This window comes from Liolophura sinensis, chromosome 13, assembly GCF_032854445.1.
Source record: "Liolophura sinensis isolate JHLJ2023 chromosome 13, CUHK_Ljap_v2, whole genome shotgun sequence".
Classification (NCBI taxonomy): domain Eukaryota; kingdom Metazoa; phylum Mollusca; class Polyplacophora; order Chitonida; family Chitonidae; genus Liolophura; species Liolophura sinensis.
The window spans coordinates 12,828,263-12,855,941 of NC_088307.1; the positions used below are offsets into that span (position 1 = coordinate 12,828,263).

The following is a 27,679-nucleotide window of genomic DNA, read 5'->3' on the forward strand; positions in this document are numbered from 1 at the left end:
AAAGTACGAACGCATGGACATGTGCAGTACAGACTGCCACCAGCGATAGAATCAAGCTAATGGCTATCTACTATACATTGACCGGGTCTTATTGCTGTACGGTGTTGAGCAGTATTCTGCATACTCCGCAGAATAAGGTGTGTTGGCGGTTCCATTATAAAGCAAAGGGGAATGTTTTGGGTGAAAAAGATTGACACCTAATCCTTCACGAGTAAGGATTATTGTATTTAGCTGTAAGACATTATCTGTATTTCTGTACGCTCACATTTTTATTAAGATATCCTATGTAAAGCAACTTTAAGTACAGTTAAGTTCTGAGTGTTTGATCAAATATAAATCTCTCAATATTACACCAGAATTTATATATATTTTTAAATTTATTTATTTATTTGATTGGTGATTTACGCCGTACTCAAGAATATTTCACTTATACGACGGCGGCCAGCATTATGGTGGGTGGAAACCGGGAAGAGCCCGGGGGAAACCCACGACCATCCGTAGGTTGCTGGCAGACCTTCCCACGTACGGCCGGAGAGGAAGCCAGCATGAGCTTGACTTGAACTCACAGTGACCGCATTCATGCGAGACTCCTGGGTCATTAGGCTGCGCTAGCGCGCTAACCAACTGAGACAAGGAGGCCCCTATATTTTTAAAGAATTCCTTGTTTTTGGTTAAGATTTATATGAGAAGTGTCCATTTGACCCACTGAAGATTCCATGTACATGTATACTGGAACGATGACTTATCAGAAGATATAACGGCTATAGAACCCATTGCACTGGTGATAACGTCTTGAAATATTGTTCCTGTGAATCTAGTTGTCGAAACAAGCAGAACTACAACTACAACAACAAGTTAGGAACTGCGCGCTATTACCTGTAGGGGGAAGAATACACACCGATCTAAGAAAAACTTTCGACCTGAAGCGAACTCATTTGTTGTTTAACCATGTTGTCAGCTCTAGGAGTCAAAACAGACATTTGTATACCAGCCGTCAACCAAATTCAACGTTCCAGATCAATAATTACAGGGCCAATTCACAAATTCACAAAAAAACGCGAATCTGGTAAGTTTATTTACAGCCGAATTTAACCAACAAGTATTGTTAAAACAAACGAGCCCGACAGGGTAGCTGTAAATTATATTAATACATTTGTCTTAACGGAAAAAGATTTCAAACTCAGTTAAATCACTGCATATGTCATTTCCTGGTATATGTATCTTAGCACTGAAGACGGACACCACACCAAACTACATGTGTGCTCTATCTTTATATATTTACTTATTTGATATGTGTTGTTTACGCCCTACTCAAGAATATTCCACTTACACGACGGTGTCATCAGATTGACAACCGGGGCCTCCGTGGCTCAGTCGGATAGCGCGCTAGCGCAGCGTGATGACCCAGGAGTATCTCATCAATGCGGTCGCTGTGAGTTCAAGTCTAGCTCATGCTAGCTTCCTCTCCGGCCGTAGAGGAAACAACCTGCGGATGGTCGTGGGTCTCCACCGGGATCTGCCCCGTTTCCTCCCACCACAATGCTGGCCGCCGTCGTATAAGTGAAATATCCTTGAGTACGGCGTAAAACACCAATCAAATAAAAAAATAAATAAATGAATGACAACCAACACAGCTGTTGACATATGTATGGCTGTTGAAGAACGAAAAAGATGATAATGGTGACATTGACACTGATGCTTTTGATGATAATATTGATGACAATGATAGGTATAATAAAAATGATGACATGGACGACGAAGAAAATAAAGTTCCTGGCATTGATCTCATCCAAAGCAGTAAGAAAAGATCTGGCTCTTCGTCTGGCCTCTTTGTGATCGACACAAGAAAAGCTCCACTTTATTGGCCCGCCTTTGAATGCACTCCCCGGTTAATTTGTCTACAAAATAAAATCCGGATCTCCTAGCTGTTTCGTTGTATCTCGAGATGTTTCGCACACGACACAGTCAGGAATACTTAATTTCATAAACTGCCTGTGTAGTAAAACTTTCTTGATTACATTCTTGCGAAACACAGCGAAAATTTCATGAGAGATCACTAAGTACAATTCCCAGCTCTGTTGTTGGAAGAAAAGTGTACCGAACCATCCTCTCCAGTGCACAGCAATATCCAGATGAACAACTAGGAGTTGAGTGGGAGGTTCGTGGGCGTATATTTACGCATACATTTCAATGCCATTTGTATGTGTATATGTAGTCAGAGATCAAGACTGACAGGTGGGCGTGACGTCAAGAGGCGTGGCATGGCCCTGCTTTCAATCTAGATGTAATCCATGCGCTGAATGACAAGGCCAAGCAGTCTAGGATCTTTGATTCTCATAGGGGCAATACCTAATTAATACACACATAAGATACATACCTGTTTTTGTTTATTCGGTTATTTTACCATAGCACCTGGAGGAAACCATCCATTTCGCGCCAGGCACATTTAAAACCTTCTGTTGGGATTTAAGTCCACTGCTGAGTATGGAGAATTAAATAAAAATAAATAAACAAACAAACAAGCCGCACAAGAACTGGCGAGAGTTGGTTTTGAACTCGCAAACTCATTTGCCATGAGATGCCATAGTTATTTCTCAGGGCATCAAAAATCCGTATACATGTATAATCGACTGCGACGGTATACACATCGCATACCTCATAAACAAATGATTACATTATAGAGAGTAAAACCGGTGCCAAAAACGACAATGTGTTATCTGGTAAATGGTCACACGTAATCAATGAAACACAGCCTTTTGTCAGTTTACCTCGGTTACAGTTTTATTCTAACTGTGCATGTATGTGCTTAAGTAGCCTCAAAATCATGAGGAATTTTTCTCATCCTCAGTCCTGGGACATCGTATTTTGTTAGACAAATGATTAGCCTCATATGTACATGTACATTGAAAAGTGGGCGGTAGCTGTGAGTTCAAGTCCAGCTCATGCCGGCTTCCTCTCCGGTCGTACGTGGGAAGGTCTCTCAGCAACCTGCGGATGGTCGTGGGTTTCCCCCGAGCTGTGCCCGGTTTCCTCCCACCATAATGCTGGCCGCCGTCGTATAAGTGAAATATTCTTGAGTACGGCGTAAAACACCAATCAAATAAATAAATAACTAAATCGGAAAGTGGGTGTGTTGGCATTTCTTATCATGAAGCTAAAGGTAGACGAAACAGAAACTAAAAATAGGCCGTCTGAGACTGGACAAATAGAGATGTCCGAGTTGTGATGCTAAGCAGGACAGGTTATTGGTAGACAAAAGATATCAGCATTTCAATTTTTTATTCACGTTATGTTTATAAGTATATTTTTAAAAGAACTGAGATACTATACACCAGATATCATGCAAACATTAAAAAAGATATCTTTTTATTGTATTGTATAATGAGTGCAACATGGCACGTTTGTTATTCGAACAAAGAAAACATTTTTTATTTACGCCTTTCGAGGTCAGTAATTATTGACCAGAATTTTTCTTTTAGGCAAATATACAATGTAACAGAATCACATACTCAGCTTCAACTTACTGTATAGAGTTTGCACACCGTGGTCATGAGTGTAACATTGATAAGTTAAGCCGACCTGCAAATAGTTATAAATTACTCTAACTTCATAAATTACTCTAACTTCACCAATGAACTTTAACGGACTAAAATGTATCAACATTGTGTGAGTGAATGAAAGATTATGGCTTAACATCAGAACATTATGACGATAATTATGATAATAATTATTCTAAATGACCAGATGATTTTCACGCATACTAACTTATACATAAACTTCCCATGACTGCTGCCTTCCTGTCAACAGATTGCATTCTGTATGCATTCTCTTTTGTTCCACATCCATAAACGGTAATATGATACCTTTCTTCGAAATTTTAATTAAATCTTTCTTTATTAGCCCGTCGTCGTGTATCTTATACTTGTTTTTACCCCAACGGCAAAATGAAAATATATGTCACCAATGCATACAAGTGCCACATGTGGCAAAATTATTTTCAGATTTTGAACATTTTTATTCTTGGATAATGTTTATGTAGGGCAATTTACAAATTTCCCAACCTTTTGGCTGTAAAATTTAGTTGCTTTACCTAACAGCTTATATGTATTATTCGAACACTTTTCTCAGAATGAAGTACCGATGACAAACACTTAACAACCTGCTCATCGCCTATCACCGTCTAAGAATAAAGTAGAAACCGAGTAAGAGTAGGAAACACCCCGTCGTTTGTACTATTCTAGTACTCATCTCAGCATGTGTGAGGGATTCCCATTACCCAGCGTACAGCCGACTCGCCATCTGCCATATGAGGCTATCAACCAACCCAGTTTCTCGGAAAGATGAGTTGGATTCTCTTGATTTACCAGCTGCGCCTGAAAACGTTCCCCACGTGCTGTTGCCTCGGAATGGTTCATACAAGCCTCGATCTGATATTTAACGCGCCCTGTTAATATGTGCACTGAATCCTGACTGCACATGTTGGCATAGTATAACTGTATTTTAACTGTACAATAACCCGGGTGAAATTAACCACGTAATGCTTTCACCCTATTCGAAGCATTCCCAACCGTGAACATATTTTCCTGCATATGTTAAAATTCGTGTCCGTGGTCCCATTTACATGGAACCGGCTCCAGCGATTCACAAGAAACGGTGTGTTTTACTATAAGCGACGAATGTCCCTATTTGTATATATTGTTGTTGTTGTATATATCCAAACAGATGTTGTTGTGAATTACAGAACAAAACGCCCATGAGGTCCAGATGTGCTCTCACCTCATTTTGTTTGCCATTAATATGCGAATAGGCTTTACACTTGTGTCTTACAGAAGGTAAGGGATCGTAGCCTTATAAGGTTGTTGGTGTCGCTACTGGCCTAATCACCAGGCAGGCCTTTTGTCCATCAAACACAAATTATATCAGATTTCAGTGAAAACTTTTCGTCCGTACTTTAACTTTTACGCACTTTCGCACAATGGAATCACAAATAGATGATTGACTTCAGTTCAGTATTAACACATTGTCGATGCCAGTATTGGCAATATATAAATTGTGACAGTTTTTTCATATACCAGCTGATGCAAGAACATGTAGTCTGGGTTGAAATGAAGTTTTATGCCTTTTGTGTTTGCCACTGTACAAGCCAAATATCTGCTTTATATTTGTAACAATTGCATCCCTGCCCTATCTTGCTATAGGAAACTGTTTGATAATATCAGTCTAAATTCACCCAGTTATGTAACAGCTTGATGTACGTTATAATCTCATTTGTTGGGGTTTTCCTTTGGCAAGTTACAGACAAATTAACTTGCCAGTGTATGAGGTACAGCTATATATGTGCCTCAAATTGGTGGTAGACAAGTACGTGGTATCCATGGATTAGTATAAGCATAACAAGAGGTCAGACAAGCGTTGTTAACCACTTATTTCTCAGCTGGTAGAGCGTCTGATTCGGGGAGTTAGATCCAGTGTCAATCCTTGGTCGGATCACATCTAAGACTTTAAAAGAGGAAGCTGTAACTTCCTGGCTGGGCGTTCAGCATTAAGGGGAAGTACGACGACTGGTTCATTCGTATCAATATAATGGCTCGGGTGGGGCAGCTTTCTTGCCTTCCGTAAGTCGTCTAATTGAGGCAGCACTAGATAAATCCGTCCTAAACCCCAAGAACTCACTCACCCACTCGATCACTTATTGTCACCAATTTAGGAAGAATAAATAAATCACACGTCCGTGACCGGATTTGTGTCATGCACGTATATACCATGACATTTAAATCCATAATAGTCATAAACACCGAATACTAAATATTTCAGTAATATGTGTATAGGTTGTGCTGGTCAAAACAATACAATATAATTAAAGACGCACAGAATAGAGAGTAAAACCAGAGCAGTGCGAACAGATATCATACAGATATCATACAATAGCATTAGACAGGCAGCCATGTACCTTAACTCTAAAACTGAAATGTCGTCTTGTCAATCGACTGATTTGGTGGGTGGATGGATTAATGATTTGATTGGTTACAGGATTATCTGATTAAAGTTGACCGATTTTTTTGGGATCGGTGTTTTAAGTCGTACTCAAGAGTATTTCACTTACACGATGGCGGAGGTCTTTATCCTGGGTGGAAAACGGAGAGAGCCGGAGGAAACTTCACGACTATCCGTAGGCTACTCTTCATTAAATATTTAATTAATTAATTGCATCATATCACTGAATGATTTATTTTATTAACCTTAATAGATGATTCTTGATTCATTCACGAGCACAACCACCAACAATCGACACATTCCGATGTGCTGGCTGATTGATTGATCATTTTACCGATCTGTATTATAACGTGTTCAAATGGGTTGATAGCTTAATATCTCCAGATCGTCAAACAACTTTTTGTCAGTCTGCTAATATATTCAAGCTGTTCCACAAAACCGTTACAGAAGCTGTAACCTTTTACGGGTGTCAAATTGTATCCAGTTTTTAAATACGCTTTTGCGGATGTGTCATACAAAGCTTATCAGGTCGTCAAAACCGAATGACGTGGAAATGTACTGACGAAGACATAGACTGGTTCACCATCGGGTACACCAACCGTCACCGTATATACGAATACTGAAAGGGACATCTGGAACGATTTAGGCCAGGGAGACAGGAGCTAGCAAGGTTCCCCTAACCCCGGGGAAGGTGGGAATGAGGGGTGACAATGTCATTCCGCCCGGGACGTCGAGCGAAGGCAGCGAGGGAGCGCCCTGGAATGCTACCCTCACTGTCACCGAGTTGGAAATTACTGATGTGGGGGACAAGCCGATGCAGTTGATGTGGGGTGGGGAGGGGAGGCTAATACACCATCAGTGGCCCAAGATATAGTTTTACACAAAGAGAACAGGCGTGTCACTGGGTCAGGCTAGTGGGATGTGGCCTGAGCAGTGGGTCTTAAAAACACTCCGGAAAACAAAGCCCTTAGTCCCCCCTTCCCTCAGAGGGATCTTCATAAAAGTGTGGTGGAAGAGTATGGCTGACCTTTGTCAACTGATGCAAATTTATTCTAAAATACACAAACAAATAAAATGAAATTCTGTCAAATTTCTCTTCAGATCTAAGTAACTTTTTGTAATCTTTTGTGTCTCGTGCAATGAATATACACTGAAAGTGTCATAAGTTGATGTCAAGCTACTGAACAAAGCATAAAACAGGGCCTGAATTTAGTTGCTGCCCACTGACCAGTAGGTTATAACTGGTATTTGGTCACATCCATAATTCACCACTGAGTGATAATTAGTATTTTGCATGGCGATATATAATCTCATTGCTGAGTTGGTGTAATGAAATATTGATATATGTATAACTTAAAACAGTTATAATTGGTATGTGGTCACATATCACCTCGATAGAATGATAAGTTGTGTCTGCTGACAGGTATGAAGAATAAGCAGACAAGTATGAAGAATGAGTGGACGGAACTGCTATCTGATCCGAATACTTAGTTTTCTCGCCGGGGCCCAGCTGTATAAAACGTGTATTAGTTAATACCGGTATTTAGTCATATGATATGTTTACGATTTTCAGTAGAGAAAAAAAAAAGCAGCAACCGATAACGTTGAGATGTACAGAGACCAAACAGACGAGTAGCTGATTTTGTTCATATTTACTACTCTGTTACGTAATTTTTGGGGGCTAAGCACACAACTGAAAACTTGGCTTAAAGTTTAATCTGGTATAAAGTCTTAAGACGCTTTTGACCAACGGGTCCTTACGACAAACTTGATTTGTGCTGGCTTAAACGAAACTAAACATAGTCTACTGTTTACTAAATAAATGGTTTCTTCGATATATATGTGACATATTTATGAAAAAAAAAAAAAAAACGTTCAATCCATTTTCGACAAAAAGACGTGCCAGACCAGATGCTCACAACGTTAACCCATATTGTAATGTTTTCGCTTTGTCAAAACCATCTGCATTTTGTTCTTTAAAACCTTTCTCACCATGTCAGCTAGACTGTGCGGTATAAAACAGAAATGCCTATTAGGCTAGACAGACGGAACTTGTGAGAGTAGCTGTTACCGGCAGATTATATGCCCACGAAGCTATTTCCGGAATCGCCAAATCAGCCATGTTAGCGAGGTTAGTTATCGTCGGGACTTCTAAGAACTGGATCAGAGCGAGGGTCGGGTGTGGAGCGGTTATACGCAGAGTTCCCGGAGCTAAAGCGTGTATTCTCAGCAGTGACAGAATTTCTCCTGCCTCGGTAGCCTTGTACGGGGGCATAGGGAAAAGGGCGCAGATGGAATTTACTATCCGACGGCCCAGAGATTTACACCGTCAGAAAGCATCTGGCAGGGGCTATACGTTGCTGTGAAACTTCTGTCCCTAGCTTCGAGGCTAATCGCTGTGAAAGAGACTAGCATGTGGAATGTAAACGTATATGGGTTAATTGTTAGAATTACGTAACAAATCGCTGCCAGGATGCCGTCTTACTGAAATGAAGGTTTACTCTACGGTATCCCTTAGGAATGTCTTTGAGTGGATGTTTTACTAACAATGAACAGCACAACAGAAACAAAAGAAGCGCCTTGTTTTGTTAACTTGACCGATTTGTGAACGAAATTACCTCCGATACGTTGCTTTAGTTTCATTCACAACTTCCTGTTCCAGGAACGTTATATTTTTGTCAATACAAGCTAAATTTTCGAAATGTAAATTAAAACCATAAACCCTAGGTGATGTACATTTGAAATTTAATTTTAACTCATTGGAGAACCTGAAGTGTAGGAGATATAGAGAAAATTACGCATTATTTATATTAATAACCTCCACTATGATAAATGCCAATTACAAATATGCAAAGCGTCAGTCCACTTTTATATGAAATAAAGCGGTAAATCAGCTTATCAGCTCTATTTTTTGCTGTTCCAAGTGAAGGAATGGGATATAAGTACGACTTTGACATATATTACGTGTGTCTTCCGTTTGTATATCCAAAGGACCTGAATTTAATACCATCTCACAAAAAACACCAAATGAAATGTCCGGAACAAAATGAAGCTAATTTCTAAAAATGTTCCATTAGAGAATGGACGTCATTAAAATTCCTGCTTGAGTTCAGCTTAAGACTTTTTACTTGAGCTACGGATGGGGATCGAGTTGTGTGTGAATAAAACATAAACAATACGAAAAGAAACTAGAATACGAAGCTACGCGCATGTGTGTAGATGGTCTATTTTTAACGGTTCCGCATACTAAGCCGGTCTGTGTAGTACCAGATACGGTTATATCGGCAGACCCTTGCAGCAGATTCATTGAGAAATACTTGTCTCTGCACCTCCCAACTGCTACGCTTTAAGAGAATGTTTAAGGCTCTAGAATGCCTCTTTACAAACTGTTCCAAGGTAAAATTAAAGTGGACAGAAAAAACAGGAATTTCAATATTTCAGTAAATTTCACAGTTCTTGTAAGTGTTCATAAAATGTAGCAACTTAGATGACCTCCATCACCATGGTTAAGCAGAATTATACCTAAAAATACACTGATTTTTATAGCAATTAGTTCGATGTCACATGCTAGAAAGTGTCAACGTTTATATATCGAACAGCTTTCTCTTTTTCATTCAGGCAATAAGCGTGGATGTCCTTTCAATATCTTCACCTAAATATACTTGTTGAATCTGGCTCTTTGGCACATGCAAGCTAATACAGACGACATGCGTTACGTGCATGTCGGAGAGCAACGATGTAAAGTGGTTTATTTTTAGTCGTAGATTGCCGTTCTGTCGACTGTTCGTTCTAAAGAGACCGTGCTATGACGTTAGTCTCGATCTAGTTTGGCACAAGGTCGGTAAACCCCCTTCGGGAAAACCTGCAGCTCAGTTCCATATTCCGTTGAATTATCTCGTCTGCAAGAAAACCTCTGACGTCAACAGAAACCATTTTCCTCTACTACAAACTGTCGTCCCGTACTCATCAAAGCTCGAAATGATTACTTCCCCTTGGTCTTTATCATTAAACATGGGAGATTCTCACCGAGATGCTGGAGCTACCGCTGCTCGCTAGCGAGAACTCTGGTTTGGGACAGCGCCAAGATGAGGTACACTGACATAATAATGGTATCAGTCTCGGTGTCTTCGACACAGGAATACAGAGCCTACATATATCCAGCCTGCTGACTCAGTATATTCCCGACAGAAAATGCTCAGCCACTTTTCTACCCGTTGTACAGCACAATGCCCCAACGTGTACCGACGTCGAGGTTAAAAAAAATGATCTAAGTCATAATAAAAGCTTTTATAAAGCGTCATTTAGAGCCTTACACGTGATCTTGTCCAACGTGTATCCGTTTAATGTAAAAGCCTATAGCACATCGAATCTGTCCAGCGCAGCGAATGTAGTATGATAGTTAACATACTACATCTGCTGAAAACGTTAAACTGTCTTTTTCTGTCGGGAAAACTGTCTCGATAATCTGTCCCGTGCTTAACTACCAGTTTCAGAAGTCACACAACTTCAAGTTCATTAATTTTTTTTCTCTGCTGTACGTTTTGTATATTAAGCTTGTGTAGTGAATAATGATGTGTTATTATTATTAATAATGTGTAGTGACTTGGAGCCAAGGCGTTGCAACTCTCGAAGATGTCCTTCATTCCTATTATCTGCTTGCACTTCACTTGAAATAAAACGTTGAATGTGTTAAGATTTCGTCAACACAACCTTGGTTAAGAAACTTAATATAAAAGCAAAAGTGCAACGCCCATTTACAAAAAAAAAACTATCACAACATTGCTAATTTGCGAACTTGTTTTTTTTTCTAAAAACACAGGGAAAATGTTAATGGTGTACATTTAAGTTAGGTTTAACCGACCTGCCTGGTTTACTACAAACCACCTCAAACAGTAAATTCGTGTAATAGCCGAAGGTTTGTACAGGCTGCAAAGTTGTCCTCCGGTCTCTACGGATGTCAACACTCGGATACAATTTCGGAAAGTCTACCATCTCTTTTCCCCGCACCCACTGTGACAGGGTTCCCGGGATGCGTAACCATGGTAATGGAATCGTGCTCGCCCAACAGTTTAATAGCCAAAACAGGTCAGATGGTCTACCGCGCGGGTGACCTCTGACCCTCTCGTTCTGAATACATTACATCGCCACTCGGCGTCGTGCTCCGTCGGATTTGTCCGAGAGTAGCTATGTCCATATATGGCGATCGGAACCTCTAAGAGATGGCCGGTTCTAGGAAAGCGGGCTGGGGAAGCGGCGAATAAAAGCGCTGGTGGCACCAGTCTCGTTCACCAGTCTTGAAAGACAGTGGAAGCATAAGGGTCGGACGGATACCCACGGTTTTTAGGCTTGAGTCTTTTAGTTTCTTTGGGAGCACTCAACTCACTCTAATTTACAAACATGGCTGATGATGAAGTTGCCGCTTTGGTCGTGGACAATGGTTCCGGTATGTGCAAGGCCGGTTTCGCCGGAGACGATGCTCCCCGTGCCGTCTTCCCATCTATTGTTGGACGCCCAAGACATCAGGTATAGTCTGTTTTCATATTTGAGATTTTGCAGTAAGAAACAATTCAATTTCGACTCGTTTTGATTTTAAAGCAAAGGATAAAAACAAACATATTGCCTCAAAAATCTGGAAAAGTTTAAATTCATAATGCTGAGTGTTAGCTAAATGACAATTTCTCATTCTCACGAACTGAGTTCCTCTGTTCGTTGTCTACGTGTGGCTCAGTGTCATTAACCGAAAGCAAGTCGTATGTCTCATTTAAGCAAGCTTGAAGATTAAGAATAAGCTTAATATTTACGTGGATACAAAAATTGCGAGAGAGCAATTGTTATTGAAATAAGGCGTAGAGTAATTTAACACGCTGGTTTTGTAGACTTTTGTATCTGTATTTCATGCTTATAGTATGGGCAAAAATGACAACTAAACGTTTTAGAAGATTAGGAAGTAGATTTAAAGCTCTATATTAGTTACTCGAGATTTTTCGTTGGAAAATGGAAAGTTTCAATCGTTTAGAATAAATATAGTAGAGCAATGGGTAAAATAAACCAGATAATAATTCTTGTCAGTATTACGATAAGTATTCAATTAACAGAAATATATTTAGTGAAAGATATTAAATATTGAGATGATTGCCAGAATTAAACGTAATAGTAGCACAGGGTGTGTAGAATGCATTTTTCCCCACACAAGCATGGTGAAAACCTCGGAATACAGTTTTACCAAAATCTGGGTCACTTTTCAAAATTGAAATGGCATGGTTTTTCAAGAGAGGCTCTGAGTCAGATATTTTAAGACCGTGGGTTAAAACTCCTTAGAAGGAAATTGGTTTGAGCCTGGCGCGGCTGATAGACACGTGGGCTAGTAACCATGAGTAACCGACAAATAAGGCAATCGATTGGCTATGGGGTATCACGTGGCACATCTTGTTTCTCGTGACCCCAAGGCAACCTCCTCTTGACTTGAAGACTTAGTAGGCTGGCATGGATTACCCGGCTGCTCACTGCCACCCTATAGCATCGAATTTCAAGAAGAATTTGCTTATAATTTTACAACCCCATGCGCCGTGAATGTCACCCCAGCACGTATTTCCACTGAGCCATGTGTTTTTAATCCTGGGTTTGCGATCGAATTTCTTTACTCTTCACTGTCGCAAGTCAATCTACATTCACCCTCGTTACACTCCAGTGTATTAGTGGACAACGTTGAATCACAATATGCAGCGTTTATGAGATATTTTTTTTCCAGGACAAATAATAAAAAGGTTTATACAAATTATTTAAAATTACTAAAATTTTACCATTTACCCTCTTACTTATAACTTTGTGTAAATTTTGATAGCTTCTTTAAAGACAATGCTGCTAGATTTATTCCCCCATATTGTCGTCTTATTTCTGTATGGCAAATCAGACTGTACATATTTAAATATTAAATATGTTACCTAATTAAATTCAACATTAATAATTAAAACATCAAATAATCAACTTCAACTCCGGGTGCGTTGTCCTTGTCGTGCGTTTCAAGGTGTGCGTCATATAGTGATCTACATGACTTCGTAACAGTTCTTTTTGCTCGTCACCTATTGTTCATGTTCATGTTTTTGTTCATGTTTCTGTTCATTGTTCATGTCTCCGTTCATTGTTCATGTTTCTGTGTGTTTCAGGGTGTCATGGTGGGTATGGGTCAGAAAGACAGCTACGTAGGAGACGAAGCTCAAAGCAAGAGAGGTATCCTCACCCTGAAATACCCCATCGAACACGGTATCGTCACAAACTGGGACGATATGGAGAAGATCTGGCATCACACCTTTTACAACGAGCTTCGTGTTGCCCCAGAGGAGCACCCCGTCCTTCTGACTGAGGCTCCCCTTAACCCCAAAGCCAACAGAGAAAAGATGACACAGATCATGTTTGAGACCTTCAACGCTCCCGCCATGTACGTCGCCATCCAGGCCGTGCTGTCCCTGTACGCCTCCGGTCGTACCACAGGTATTGTGCTCGACTCCGGTGATGGTGTCACCCACACCGTCCCCATCTACGAGGGTTACGCCCTGCCCCACGCCATCCTCCGTCTGGACTTGGCTGGCAGAGATCTCACAGATTACCTTATGAAGATTCTCACCGAGCGTGGTTACTCCTTCACCACCACGGCCGAGAGAGAAATCGTTAGAGACATTAAGGAAAAATTGTGCTACGTTGCCTTGGACTTTGAGCAGGAGATGGCCACCGCCGCCTCTTCCTCATCCCTGGAGAAGAGCTACGAGCTTCCCGACGGTCAGGTGATCACCATTGGTAACGAAAGGTTCAGGTGTCCCGAGTCTCTCTTCCAGCCTGCCTTCTTGGGTATGGAATCTGCTGGTATCCATGAGACCACGTACAACTCCATCATGAAGTGCGACGTCGACATCCGTAAGGATCTGTACGCCAACACTGTCCTGTCCGGAGGCACCACCATGTTCCCCGGTATCGCCGATCGTATGCAGAAGGAAATCACCTCCTTGGCACCAAGCACAATGAAGATCAAGATCATTGCCCCACCAGAGAGGAAATACTCCGTCTGGATCGGTGGCTCCATCTTGGCTTCCCTGTCTACCTTCCAACAGATGTGGATCAGCAAGCAAGAGTACGATGAGTCCGGACCTTCCATCGTCCACCGCAAATGCTTCTAAACTAAAAAATTTAGGACACTATCAAAGACTCCAACAAATGTCTTTCTGTCTCAAATGGTTTTTATTTTAAACCGTTGTTTTTTTTACGTGGGAATCTGTGTCTGCTTCATCCGACCACAGAACCGGAAGTAACACTGACACCACCTGGCGGCGGAAAATTTCTTGACTGGTTCACGAGAAAATCTTTGAACTGTCTCTATATGGCGAATGATTTCCATCAAGAGCGAGTTGATTTTTAAAAAAAAATATTATACTGCCATCTGTTAACTCATGTTAATTTATGTTAAGGAAATGGGGAAATATTTTAAGATTGAAGATCTTTTATAACCACTTGTGATGTTGTAGAGCGATTTCGATGAGATTATAAAAGATTTTTGTGACAGAAAAGGAAAGACGAATTTCTCAAACAAGCAGCTCCCGAACTCAAACACCGAATTCAGGCAATAAAAAGAATACCCTAGAACAATTCCTCGTTGTACGAATTGAGCTGATTTTAATTTATCTTTTCAGACGTAAAGGGAAAATTTACATTACCCTTTAAATTTTTTTTATGTTTAATTTAAAAGGAAAATGGCGATACCTTTGCACGTTGTATATGTAAACCTCATGGTCTCATTATTTTGCGATATTTGGGTCACGTGATAATCACCCGATTAACGCAACCAATCAATAGAATCCAACCGGGTCTACTTTAAATAAAAGAGAAAAACTTGTACATAACAAAATTTTGTCTATGGTGCTTTTTGGCATGGCCGCTTCACGACTTATTTGTGTTGAGCTTGAAGATGTCGGAACTTGAAGATTTAAGGGTCCGGAGAAATGTACGAGGCAAATGACTCAAATGCGATTGTGTCATATTTTTGCGGTTTCCTAGCAGTCAGTTATAATCAAATCCAGTGGTTCATTCCTACAAGGCTGACTGACACGAAATCATGGTTCATCAGGTAAAACAACAGTCGGAAATTAAGTGGTGCTGTTCCAAGAAACAACTGATTCATGCAGCTGATCAGACATAACCGTACAACAAAAAAGGTTTCGATCTAAAACTTACAAATATTGTGGTCACCCGGATGTGGATTTATTGATTGGGTGATTCGTCGGCTCATTGGCTGATTGATTACTTTACTGTTCAGCTGACTGGAAAGCTAGCTGATTGATCGATTGATCATGTTGACCGATTGATTGTACAAGTCGAACGTATCACACTCTTTTGTTTAATCGTCGGGTTATTATTATCTAGGTCCACCTAAAGTATGAATCACTATGAATTTGAAAGTCATGGTGACCTGGTGGTGAAACGATTATGTGATCTGACACCGATTCAACTGACTAATATGTGGATTGATTGATTGAGTGAATGATTACTTTTCTAACTGATAGATAAGTTGACCGATAGCAAAAACTAACAATGAAAATCACAAATACAATTGTCTGCCTTGTACTTCGCTAACAATAGCTGATAAACAGTACATAACCTGGTTACCTGGCAGGCTCTTCGTTCGGAAGTCATGAGTTCGATTCCAGCTGTTTATGATTTGTCTTTAAGCCATGACAACATAACATTTATAAGGCATTTTTCCACTTCTTATTCAGTGGTAACAAAATCACAATACTTGAGCACGGGGACAAACTTACAAGAGATGTATGAAATACGCACAAAAGTGGGCTACTTAATTCGCTCAAGGGTACCGTAGTTTGCGCAGGTGTTATACAATTATGCAAGTAGATATGTCCTGTATTCGGGAAATTGACGTCCACAATATCTCCCTCATTCACACCACAACCTATAGGCCCACAAATGTAAAAAATCATCGTGGAGAACGTACGTGTACTTTTTGAGACTTTCCCCTATACGTGGTTTCAAGTTCCACCAATCAAATAAAATAAAAAAATAAATGAACAGGTCAAGGACTGCACATACAACAGATACTTCCCTAAGAGTCCACCAAATAAATTTCAAGATATATTGTATGTCATTACTATGGGTTGAAGAAAAAAAGAATGAAAGAAACTTCGCCCTGCATCTAGAGGAAGACTAGTATAAGGGAGTTCGGGATACACTACTCACTGCATCAAGTGAAGGCAATCTTCCTCACGTAAGTAATCCAAAACTAGTCGAAAAACCGCAGGCTACGGACAGACCTTCCCACGCACAACCGGAGAGGGAGCCACCATCTGGGCTTTAACTGAGAACGATCGCATTGGCGAGAGGCTCCTGGGTCATTGTGCTGTGATGGCACGCTAACCACTAAGCCGCGGCTCAAATGACGAGAAACGTTTACAACAGACAGGCTCGGAGAAAGACACACACACACAAAAACACAACAAAGACTTCCAAAATTTTTATTACATGTTCACAGCAACGATGTTTATGTATATATACTCCTGTATGTCGTTGAATTGGAATCAAGAATTGCTGTCTTATCGAACGCTGAGTCTCTGGTGGGTCAACCGTTGGACTTGTTCACTTCAAACGGTACCGCAAAGATAGATTCTATAAAAAAATGAAAATGGGAGTAACATGGAGACATGGTGCATGACATTAAATCATGTGATATCCTGATTTGTTTGTGTGTGGGGTGGGGGGGGGGGTTGTTTCATTTTTATTTTTTCTTGTCGTTTTGTGGGTTTTGTTAAAGGAGAAGAAAACTATGGGCTGAAAAGGGCACATTTTTTCTATCTGGTGGTGCCTGCTGCATAATTTTGCGATTTTTCCTCGGAATACATGTAAAGTCTGAAAACGTCAACACTGTCATAAACGGCTAAGCTGGTGGTTTCTCCTCCTGGAAATTCTCCTCCTAACACAGAAAGACTTCAGGACTAGTTCTTAGGGATGTCGCCCACAGTGGATTTTGGCGCTAACTTTATTTATAATTTATCATCTTGAGATACATATTAGAATATTTTTATGGCATGTACCTGTGAGGAAATGCATATTCTTTTCAATGGTATTTGTTTGTAATTTAAGTTTTCTTCTCCTTTAAAGCATGCAGAGGCTAGTTATTCCCACCAGTCTCTTCACTTTATAAAAAGGAAGTACTCCATGTTTCAAATTACTTAACCCGTCCAGACACAGCATTTCTCTTTCAAGTCAGACAAATTTTCAGAAAAATTTGTTTACTTACTCGCACCACTCTCAGCAATTCTCTCCCCTATAAAACAAGGACACGGTGTTCACTTACTCGCACCAAGTTGTCATTCAGGTAAGGAAAATGCTTAGCGTTAGATGGATTTTCTTATTCGCACCATACCCCGAAATCTTCTTTCCATGTAAGGCAAGTGCTCAGTCCGACTTACTTGCACCACGCTCTGGAGTTCAACTTTATGTAAGACAAGTACTCGGTGTTTACTTACTCGCACCACAAGTCTCCTTCATGTAAGACAAGTGTTCGGTATCTATTTACTCACACCAGGCACCGTAATTATCACTTAAAGTATTAAGGTATTAAAGGCAAGTGTAATTCTCTTTCATGTAAGATAAGTATTTACCCGGTGATTACTCACTCGCTTCACAATTCTCCTCGATGTTTACTTACTTGCAACACGTCACGCATTTCTTCTTCACGTAAGGCAAGTATATACTCGATGTTACTTACTCGCACCACGCCCCGCAGTTCTCTCTCACGTAAAGCAAGTATATCCTCGGTGTTTACTTACTCGCACCACGCCCCGCAGTTCTCTCACACGTAAAGCAAGTATATACTCGGTGTTTACTCCCTCGCCCCTCGCCCCACGCCCCGCAGTTCTCTCTCACGTAAAGCAAGTATATCCTCGGTGTTTACTTACTCGCAGAACGCCCCGCAGTTCTCCTTCATGTAAGGGAAGTACTCGGTCCCAGGTTTACAGTACGTGTCATAGTCCCAGGTGTTACAACAGCTGTCCTTGTCTGTCACACACACTGTGTCGTTAAACACACCTGGATAAAAAAAACGTGTACATTTACTCTCAAAAAATAATTTCTTTTCTTTCTGTTAAATTAAACACAAAATATGTTGTTTGAGTGATGCTAGAGTGGATTTGGTTATTATGGCAGATTATTCCGCTAGATATGAACACCCTTTGTATTAATTCAACATAAAGATTATATCAGACTAACGGGATCTTATGTATGACAAAGTATTATGTTATTATGGTATTATAACTCAAATAACTTTCTGTTAAAATTAACAGATTCATCATTTTAGGGTAATGAGTAATTGGATAAGTATATATTTATTTATTTATTCATTTGATTTATGGATAAAAGAGGTACAAGGCGACATTAATTTAAGATTCAACGCAGGTATTTAAGACCGCCATGTGGACGGTTAAATTTAAAATTGGACAAAGGATTTGATTAATTAATTTATTTATTTGATTGGTGTTTTACGCCGTACTCAACAATATTTCACTTTTACGACGGCGGTCAGCATTATGGTGGGAGGAAACCGGGCACAGCCCGGGGGAAACACACGACCATCCGCAGGTTGCTGGCAGACATTCTCACGTACAGCCGGAGAGGAAGACAGCATGAGCTGGACTTGAACTCACAACGACTGAATTGGTGAGAGGCTCCTGGGTAATTACGCTGCGCTAGCGCGCTAACCAACACAGCCACAGAAGCCCCCGAAGGATGTGAAGATGGACGAATAGATGGGATGGTGAACGGATTCACACAAAGATGGACGATAGGGTTGACAAGTAAAAAATTGGAAAAATTCAAGTTCGTGTAGGTAGACGAATAGAACAAAGGAATAATAGTTCCATGTAAATTTATGACACTTGACTGCTCACAGAGTGGTTAGATCACTGGTATATTATATTTATATTTTATTATATTTTTTATATTATATATATTTTTATACAAAAACAAACACTATCACCTACCTTCAAAAAAAAAACCTATCTGTAAAATTTAAACGTCTGAGTGATGAACGAATGTACATGTGTGTTCTGTTATTGCAATAGAGTATACTGTCATTACAGCAGATTATTAAGTTAATTATTGCACACATATCCTGTTAACTAAACACAGAGATTGTATTAGAGAGGATATTATGTTGAATATGACACAGTAACATGTTACAATAACAATACATTCTAACATCACTCTGACAATAACTCTTAAATTTAACAGATTATCACCAAAATATTAAATTAATAAACACGACTTTAATCCTTAATAGACTGAGATGTAATTAAGTTTATCTCCATTCTGAAAAGTAGACGAATATTTCTGAAATGACTTACGGCATTGAGCATCAACCGCGGGATCACACACTCCTGAAACAACAATAATATAATCCAATCTTTAGAAATTATGCAAACAATGGTAGAATCAGAAACCGTGATAAACTGCATTATTTCCCCCTTATTACACATCAGCACAAAATAATATCTATTTTGGTTACCTGTAGTGCACATCTCTGTGAAAATACGGCATTTTTTTTAAATTTAAATTTAAAAAAAATATTAAGTGTTAATTAAAGGTACACTATAAATTTACTGCACTGGTTTCGTTCCCATATCGTAGCTGTATCAAGGTTGCAGTAAGAGGATAGCTGGTGCAAGGTACAACACGTACTTATTGTAAGAGTTTCCGTCACATGTTAAACTTCAGGTATACTCAACACTTACTGCACCTTTTTTTCTCACCCACATATGATATACCCCTGTTTGAGTCCATTGCTTTCTGGTTCACACATCGTAGCTGATCAAGTTTGCAGTAAAAACAAACCTCCTTTACCGGTGCATCATATGATATACGTTTTATGTGATATATTTCTGCGTCATGGTTGCAGTAGAAACACCATGTACTTACTGCACTGGTTGCATTCACATATCGAAACTGGATCTAGCTTGCAGTGATAACATAGCTGGTTCACGAGTACACCGTATGCTTACTGCACTGGTTGCGTTCACATATCGAAGCTGGGTCAAGGTTGCAGTAAGAACACAGCTGGTTCACGAGTACACCGTATGCTTACCGCACTGGTTGCGTTCACTTACCGTAGCTGGGTCTGGAATGCAGTGGGAACATAGCCGGTTCACGAGTACACCGTATACTTACTGCATTGGTTGCGTTCACATATCGAAGCTGGGTCAAGGTTGCAGTAAGAACACAGCTGGTTCACGAGTACACCGTATGTTTACCGCACTGGTTGCGTGCACTTACCGTAGCTGGGTCTGGAATGCAGTGGGAACATAGCCGGTTCATGAGTACACCGTATACTTACTGCATTGGTTGCGTTCACATATGGTAGCTGGATCTAGGTTGCAGTAAGAGCAAGGTTCATCACTGGCTAAGTACGGATGTTCGTCCTCAAAACCTCCTCTGTTAAGAAAACCAACATAATTCACCTTAAACACTGATTAGTCACAGTTTTTATTCATATATTTTCTATAGTACTCCTGCATAAAAGCAACACACATGGCATTTTCACCGTCACAATTTTTGCAACATGGTCAACGTCGTACAATTCCATGACAATGCGAAGCTACGATTTAAATATTTTCAAGAACACTCACAATGAAATCTCAACTACGTAAGCACATGTAAATACACAGAAGAAATTATAACCAAAATAAACATGACCATGGGGAGATTTTATTATCATAGCAAGTAAATCATCAAATTCTCGATGGTATAAATATTTCCAAAGTTAACCTCTTTCTGCCATAATATAGCTTGAGAGTAGCAGAAAAGTAGCAATCACTCATTCGTTTATCCATTCAGTCAATCTGCTCTTTAAATGTACTTGACTTTAGCATAACGTGTAAGAGTCAAGTCCAGTGTCAGGATATAGTGCGAGGGTATACATATACGTCATATACATAGGCGTCATATTTGACGTCAGGATATATATATATATATATATATATATATATATATATATATATATATATATATATATATATATATATATATATATATATATATATATATATATATACGTTGGAGTCATGTCTGGTGTCAGGATATTATGAGAGGGTGTACGTAGGTGTCATGTCTGGTGCCAGGATACTGTGACGGGGTAATATTTATTTATTTGACTATTTGTTTGGTTTCAGCTGAACACCCTACTGAGAAGTCTGACTAATGTAGGCCAACGATGGCGTCAGTTTTTTTAGGTGGAGAGAACAGGATTCGACTTCCTGGGCTAAATCAACCATCTTTGGCCTAGATTGCCTCATCAAATTAATGGAAGACAAGCAGTCCTCAGTGAACGTCAAACTACGTAAATTGTCACACTTACACCTCCATGTAATTGCACACCCACATCCACGAGCTGAAGGCAATCTCATTGTCCGGCAAAAGTAGAACGCCGCAGAATTTCTTCCCACAACCCACGTAATTAGTATTGTACCAAATGATCTGTATGGAATAGAAAATCGTATTACTTACTTATGTGAATAAGTTTTACGTCACGCATAACAATATTTTATTTATGCAGCGGGTATCAGAGTTGTGAATGATAAACTAATTTAAACAAAAAATACAAAGACAAATATTAATAGCGGCAGTTTCCAACGCGCTGTTGGTGTTAGATTTATGTTCTCCATAACATTTCTTCCTATTTAGATTTTTTTTTAAATTATGGTTTTTTAAATTATGGCCAGCATTATGGTGGGAGGAAATCGGGCAGAGCCCGGAGGAAACCCACGGCCGTACGTGGGAAGGTCTGCTGGCAACCTGCGGATGGTCGTGGGTTTCCTCCGGGAGAGGAAGCCAGCATGAGCGGGTCTTGAACTCACAGCGACCGCGTTGGTGAGAGGCTTCTGGGTCACTACGCTGCGCTAGCGCGCTAACCGACTGAGCCACATAGCCCCCCCCCCTCCCCCCCAACTTTTAGAACACGATTGGATCCGTCTGCACACGTGTTTGTAACCATCCTATGGATTAAGTTTCTTCCTAACACATACCTGTGTAAAACGTCTTCTCTCGTTTGATTCTCTATACACGTGATTCTCCCCACCCTATAAAATCTACTTTCTCCCCTGATATTCAATTTGTTTTCTTTTTAGAACACGTTTGGTTCCGTCTGCTTGAGTTCCGTCCTGTAGATTTAGTTTCTCCCTGACACTTTATTACCTGTTTGATTCTCAGTTCAGATTACTACTGGTCCTTCCCGCACGTATTTATGACATTCTTATCTATCCATTTTCTCCTTAACACTTAATTATCAATTTCAGCTTATATCACATTTGATTCTCCGCACACGACCTTGTGAGCTTCCTATATGTACAGACTTAGTTTCCCCCTGATATTTACCTGTTTCTACTCAGAATGACGTTTGATTCCCCGCGATTTCTGGATTTCTCATTGAAACAGTTTCTACTTAGAACTAAAAGGCAAATCACCTTTGTTACCTCCCAAACTCAGCTTGTGTTTAGAACATGCTTGATGACGCGCACACGCTTTCATTCGTCTCCTACGAGTAATAAACTCACTGGCTTGTAGTTAGACCATGCTGGATGTTCCGCGCACGTGCTCGTCTCGCACGTGTAGTAAGCTCACCTGCCTGTAGTAAGAACAATTTCCGCACACGTCTTCGTCGTTCTCGTGTAGTTAGCTGACCTGGTTGTGGTGAGAACATGTTTGATTCTCCGTACACGCGTTCGTCTCACACGTGTACTAAACTCACCTGCTTGTAGTTATAGCATGCTTGATTCCCCGCACACGTTGTCGTTTGGTTCTCCACACACATCTTTGTCTCGTACGTGTAGTAAACCTAACTGCTTATTAGTCGAACACGTTTCATTCTTCGAATAATGTGTTGGCCACGTACGTGTAATAAACTCACCTGCTTGTAGTTTGAACAGGTTTTATTCTCAGCACACGTGTTCGTCTCATACGTGTAGGAATTCTTTTCGTCGTTAAATATAGCTAGGAGCGGCTCCGAAGGTAGTGCAGTTGAGTCGGATCGGAAGATGATTTGACCAACATCGGTGCCGTTGTCAGGACTGAAATATACACATTTTACAACTCACTTGAGTAAACCTATCTCTCATAAAATACAATTTTAGGAAAAAATAAGGCCGTTTCCATGCTAACCATGCAAAACATTCCATGCCATGCGTTACCACCTTGTTTATCTAAATTTCGTATAAAAGTCCAGTTATGAATCATGAGTCTCTTTGCAGTTCAGTAATGAGTGACACCGTATTGTGCAACAGACGCACAGCGCCGTGCAGTTAGTTGAGAGACTGTGTTGCCGATGTAACCTATAACAACGTGTAAACCATTGTGCAGTACTGTGCGGGGATATTTTTGCTTAGTACCATACGGTAATCGTATAGTAGGTCAACAGTCAGAATGTGTAGAAACTTATCTCTGCATGTTTCCAAAACCTGAAGACCTCCAGCAGGTTACTTTCATCATCGTTCACGGTGTCGCTATTGCTATAAGCCACAGAGAATTACGACACATTAATGGATGGGGGCAACCGGGGTGCCCTGAATAAATCAGCACCCTTATCATGCACCTAATAAATACTACCGACTTAAAGCGACAATCGGGGCCTCCGTGGCTCATTTGGTTAGCGCGCTAGTGCTGCGTAATGACCCAGGAGCCTCTCACCAATGCGGTAGCTGTGAGTTCGTCCAGCTCATGTCGGCTTCCTTTCAGGCCGTATCTTGGAAGGTCTCCCAGTACCCTGCGGGTGGTCGTGGGTTTCCCCCGGCCTCTGCCAGATTTCCTCCCACCATAATACTGGCCGCCGTCTTATAAGTGAAATATTGTTGAGTACGGCGTAAAACACCAATCAAATAGATAAATAAAGCGACAGTCAAACCAGCCAGAGTTGGATTCGAACACCCGATCTCATTGGTCAGGGGCCAATCGTGTCTTTCGAGAGAATATAGCTTTATCCGAAAGGGCCAGTGAATGTTATCATTAGATGCATCATTGCTTCAAGGATGGTATCACTAATAACAAAAATATGTTGACCTAGGCCTATTGCAAATTATCTGTTCTTTAATAATATGATGGTTTTATTCACGTTGGTTATCTGTGTTTTATCCTGTTCTGTAGCATTAACTTACAAGTTCAGGTTGGCGTAGTCAAATTTGCACGTGTCCGCCGTCTTCTGAGCAAGATTAGCCAAGTCTTCACCATATTGCTGTTAAGAGAGTTAGGTAAAGTGTGAGATATATTTTTAGATAGATTAACAAATGAGACCATCGGAATCTTAACAAAAAGTAAATAGAAAATCTCAATCATTAACCGAGAATATTAACTGCATCGGAAAAAACCATATAATCAGTGGCCAAATACACAAACGAATTTAATTGTACCGGAGAAATTTCACCTCTCTCTCCAAAACACACAAAAGAAGTTCTTTGGTTCCTCTGACAAATAGAGAAATGGAGTTCATGTCCTATAATGTTTATTCTGCCAAAATAAAACATTGTCGATGGGGTAATCTGTATAGAAACGTAAAGAATCTAGGAATACTTTTAGTGTCCATGACATGGCCACTCAGCTGGATTTGATACACAGATATACGTTTCATTATACAAGTTACTGACTGAATAATTTATTCATCAACTGATGCAGATTCCTGTATTTTTTATTTATTTATTTATTTATTTATTTATTTATTTTAAAAAAAAGTTCGTGAACAAAATCACTTGTGCTATAGTTGCCAAATTTATGGCGAGGAAACCGGAATTACCGACGTATATGAAGTATAGCACCGATTTTGGGCAAGGCACTGGTAAGTTTTCGCCTATATATATATCCTATAATTGCCTTCGGTAAGTCGTCTCAGTGAAGCAGCACTGGATAAAAGAGCGGTGGAATTCCGTCCTGCAACAAGAAGGATTCCTTCGTCGTCATATGACTGAAAAAAGAGAACTAGGTTAAACGCTAAGTACTCAGTCATTATATGTACTCCCGGTACATTGGTTGGAGACATGTGATCTTCGAACTACATGTAAGACCAGACAAGAGAGCGCCATTGATCGATGTTGGTCACCAGTAGCAGTAGGCGGGTATTTAATGTCTCGTTGCTGTTTGGTGCACAGGAACACTGATCTACGTGAGTACGCGAGAATGTAAGTATGTATATAAGTTTGGGGTTTAACGTCGTACTTTACAATGTTTCAGTCATGTGACGACGAGGAGTCATTATACATATATGTGTGTACATATATTGTTTCCTCTTGTAGCAGAAGTATCATGCCGAAGACACCAGACATGACACCCCACCCAGTCTCATTATACTGAGACCGAGCCAACTATTCCTGTTTTCTTGCTCTAACCTCTCAGTGCTGAGCGCCAAGCGAGACAGCAACAAGTACCATTTTTAAAGTCTTTGGTATCACATGACCCGGGTTTGATCTCGGGATCTAAAACATTGAAGTGTGTAGAAAAATGTTTTAGTGACGTCGTTGGCATTATACGTTTATATAGATGTATTTATGTTAACCCTTTAAGGTGTATTATGTCGTGGGTTTCCCCCAGGCTCTGCTCCGTTTCCTCCCACCATAATGTTGGCCGCCGTCGTATAAGTGAAATATTCGTGAGTACGGTGTAAAACACCAATCAAATAAATAAATAAATAAATCTCACTATTTTAAGCATGTTTCCCGCGTTTGCTCCGGCCTCCTCCCTTAACTGCTGATGAAGCTCCAATAGCGTGGTCTTGTCTTGATCGAACAGCACAGATGAGGGTAATGACGTCGTCTCTTGTCTCTTATGACGTAGCTGACCCCTCATAGCGTGTAGACGTCTGGCGTCTCCCAGAACCACAGCGGCGTCATTCTCAACCAGCAGGCTATAGGAAAGAAATATAATAATACAGATAAAAACGCACAGTACATGACAAAGTATTTATATCCATAGCTATGGAAACATGACAAAGTGTTTATCTCCATAGCTGTAGAAAGATGACAAAGTGTTTATATCCATAGCTATAGAAAGATGACAAAGTGTTTATATCCATAGCTATAGAAACATAACGAAGTGTTTATATCCATAACTATAGAATGATGACAAAGTGTTTATATCCATAGCTGTAGAAAGATGACAAAGTGTTCATATCGCCCAGCGATGGCACGATGATTCGAAGCGATGACACGATGTCACTAAGCGATGGCAGAGAAGAAGCCAGCACGGGCTCTTGTAATTGTAACTGGGCATAATTAACTGGTGAAATTTGAGATTTTTATTCGAAATTTTGGGACGGCCGGGTTTTCGTACTATACTTGCTAAGTTCATGATCGACAATGTTTAAGTTGGTTGTAAAGTTTACTAAAGTGTCCAATGACTAGATTACAAGTAACATGACCGCCTTTTTGTCTGCTTAAGGCAAGGTGCCACGGTGTAATTTGCTACCATTTACTCATGTACGTGACCAGTTAGCAGAAATCCCTAACCAACGTAAATTTACAAGAAATCCGTATTTCACCGGTTACGTTTAAATGCTTTACTCTCTACGCTGGAAACCCTTTAATATATTCCAACAGATACGCAATGTATTCGCCATTCTCAGGGGCTTCGTGGTTCAGTTGGTTAGCGCGCTAGCGCAGCGTAATGATCCAGGAGCCTCTCACCTATGCGGTTGCCGTGAGTTCAAGCCTAGCTCAAGCTGGCTTCCTCTCAGGCCGTACGTGGGAAGGTCTGCCAGCCACCTGCAGATGGTCGTGGATTTACCCCGGGCTCTGCCCGGTTCCACCCACCATAATGCTGGCCGCCGTCGTATAAGTGAACTATTCTTGTGTACGACGTAAAACACCAATCAAATAAATAAATCAATACACGCCATTCTTCATCAAAGTGGACAAACGGAGATCCTCGCGCACGGCTAGTCGCGTACAATGAATTTTGTTCAAACACCGGTGACATGTGACCATTTGCCAATAATCACATTGTCGTCACTGATCTGGTTTTAATGTGCAGTAAATTGGGAAAACAGGTACTAGTGGACATTTCGAGTGGTCTGCAGCAAACTTTACACTGTTAAAACAGCCACAAGTGCGTCGTTGACAGCTTACTTCTCTACTATAAACGAAGAGACATCACTCTGCATTTGTGTTCTTTCTTGCAATTGGGATGAATACCATCAATAATTCCGGGATCTGGACTCAGATAAAGACATTTAAATGAATGTGTGCTTGGTCCATGGCCAAGCTGTGCACAGAATTTCGTCCAAATAAATTTTGCTGATAATTACGCGCAGATAGACATACAAACGCCGGCATAAACATAACCATCTTGGCGGAGGTAATAAATGAATTAATTCTTCAGTTGATTACCTAGAATCTACCGTTATGTTACCTGGCAAGTACTGTGACAATGACGAATCCTGTGCTGAGAAATGTGCCCTTCATGCTGGTGATAATTAACACAAACCTGTTGTGAGACCGAATGATGAACTTCGGCAGATATACCAGATTATCGGCAGACAATGCCAGATAACACGTGGGCAGGATCTTTTTTTTAAGAGCAAAACGTGTCACCGACGTGGCTACACGACACCTTTGTTATTTCAGGCCTTCTTGCAGGTTTATTCCGCTAACACGTACGACCCTGA

The 27,679-nt window shown here is 40.4% G+C and overlaps 2 protein-coding genes across 2 annotated transcripts; one reads left to right on the plus strand and one right to left on the minus strand.

Annotated features, from left to right (window-relative positions):
- Positions 1-11,265: 11,265 nt before the first annotated feature.
- On the plus strand, positions 11,266-14,630 carry LOC135481100 (actin, adductor muscle). Its single transcript, XM_064761033.1, has 2 exons — positions 11,266-11,517; positions 13,158-14,630. The coding sequence occupies exons 1-2, from the start codon at positions 11,392-11,394 to the stop codon at positions 14,160-14,162; spliced, it is 1,131 nt and encodes a 376-aa protein (XP_064617103.1). The 5' UTR covers positions 11,266-11,391; the 3' UTR covers positions 14,163-14,630.
- Positions 14,631-16,489: 1,859 nt separating this feature from the next.
- On the minus strand, positions 16,490-27,542 carry LOC135480792 (cysteine-rich secretory protein 2-like). The gene is made up of 9 exons (XM_064760720.1): positions 27,424-27,542; positions 25,717-25,921; positions 24,186-24,262; positions 22,946-23,105; positions 21,398-21,516; positions 20,378-20,475; positions 19,392-19,424; positions 17,949-18,078; positions 16,490-16,656 (listed from the first exon to the last, which is right to left on the minus strand). Exons 1-9 carry the CDS (start codon positions 27,474-27,476, stop codon positions 16,632-16,634), a joined length of 900 nt encoding a protein of 299 aa, XP_064616790.1. The 5' UTR covers positions 27,477-27,542; the 3' UTR covers positions 16,490-16,631.
- Positions 27,543-27,679: the final 137 nt, after the last annotated feature.

What these genes read in the sequence shown, in the direction of transcription:
- LOC135481100 (XM_064761033.1), top strand. Translation starts at nt 11,392, where the DNA reads ATGGCTGATGATGAAGTTGCCGCTTTGGTCGTGGACAATGGTTCCGGT. An exon ending in TTGGACGCCCAAGACATCAG is followed by an intron (nt 11,518 to 13,157) that starts GTATAGTCTGTT and finishes TGTGTGTTTCAG; the next exon opens with GGTGTCATGGTGGGTATGGG.
- LOC135480792 (XM_064760720.1), bottom strand. Translation starts at nt 27,476, where the DNA reads ATGAAGGGCACATTTCTCAGCACAGGATTCGTCATTGTCACAGTACTT. An exon ending in GTGTGCAATTACATGGAGGT is followed by an intron (nt 20,476 to 21,397) that starts GTAAGTGTGACA and finishes TTTTCTTAACAG; the next exon opens with AGGAGGTTTTGAGGACGAAC. An exon ending in AACTGCGGGGCGTTCTGCGA is followed by an intron (nt 16,657 to 17,948) that starts GTAAGTAAACAC and finishes ATTTTTTTATAG; the next exon opens with AATCTATCTTTGCGGTACCG.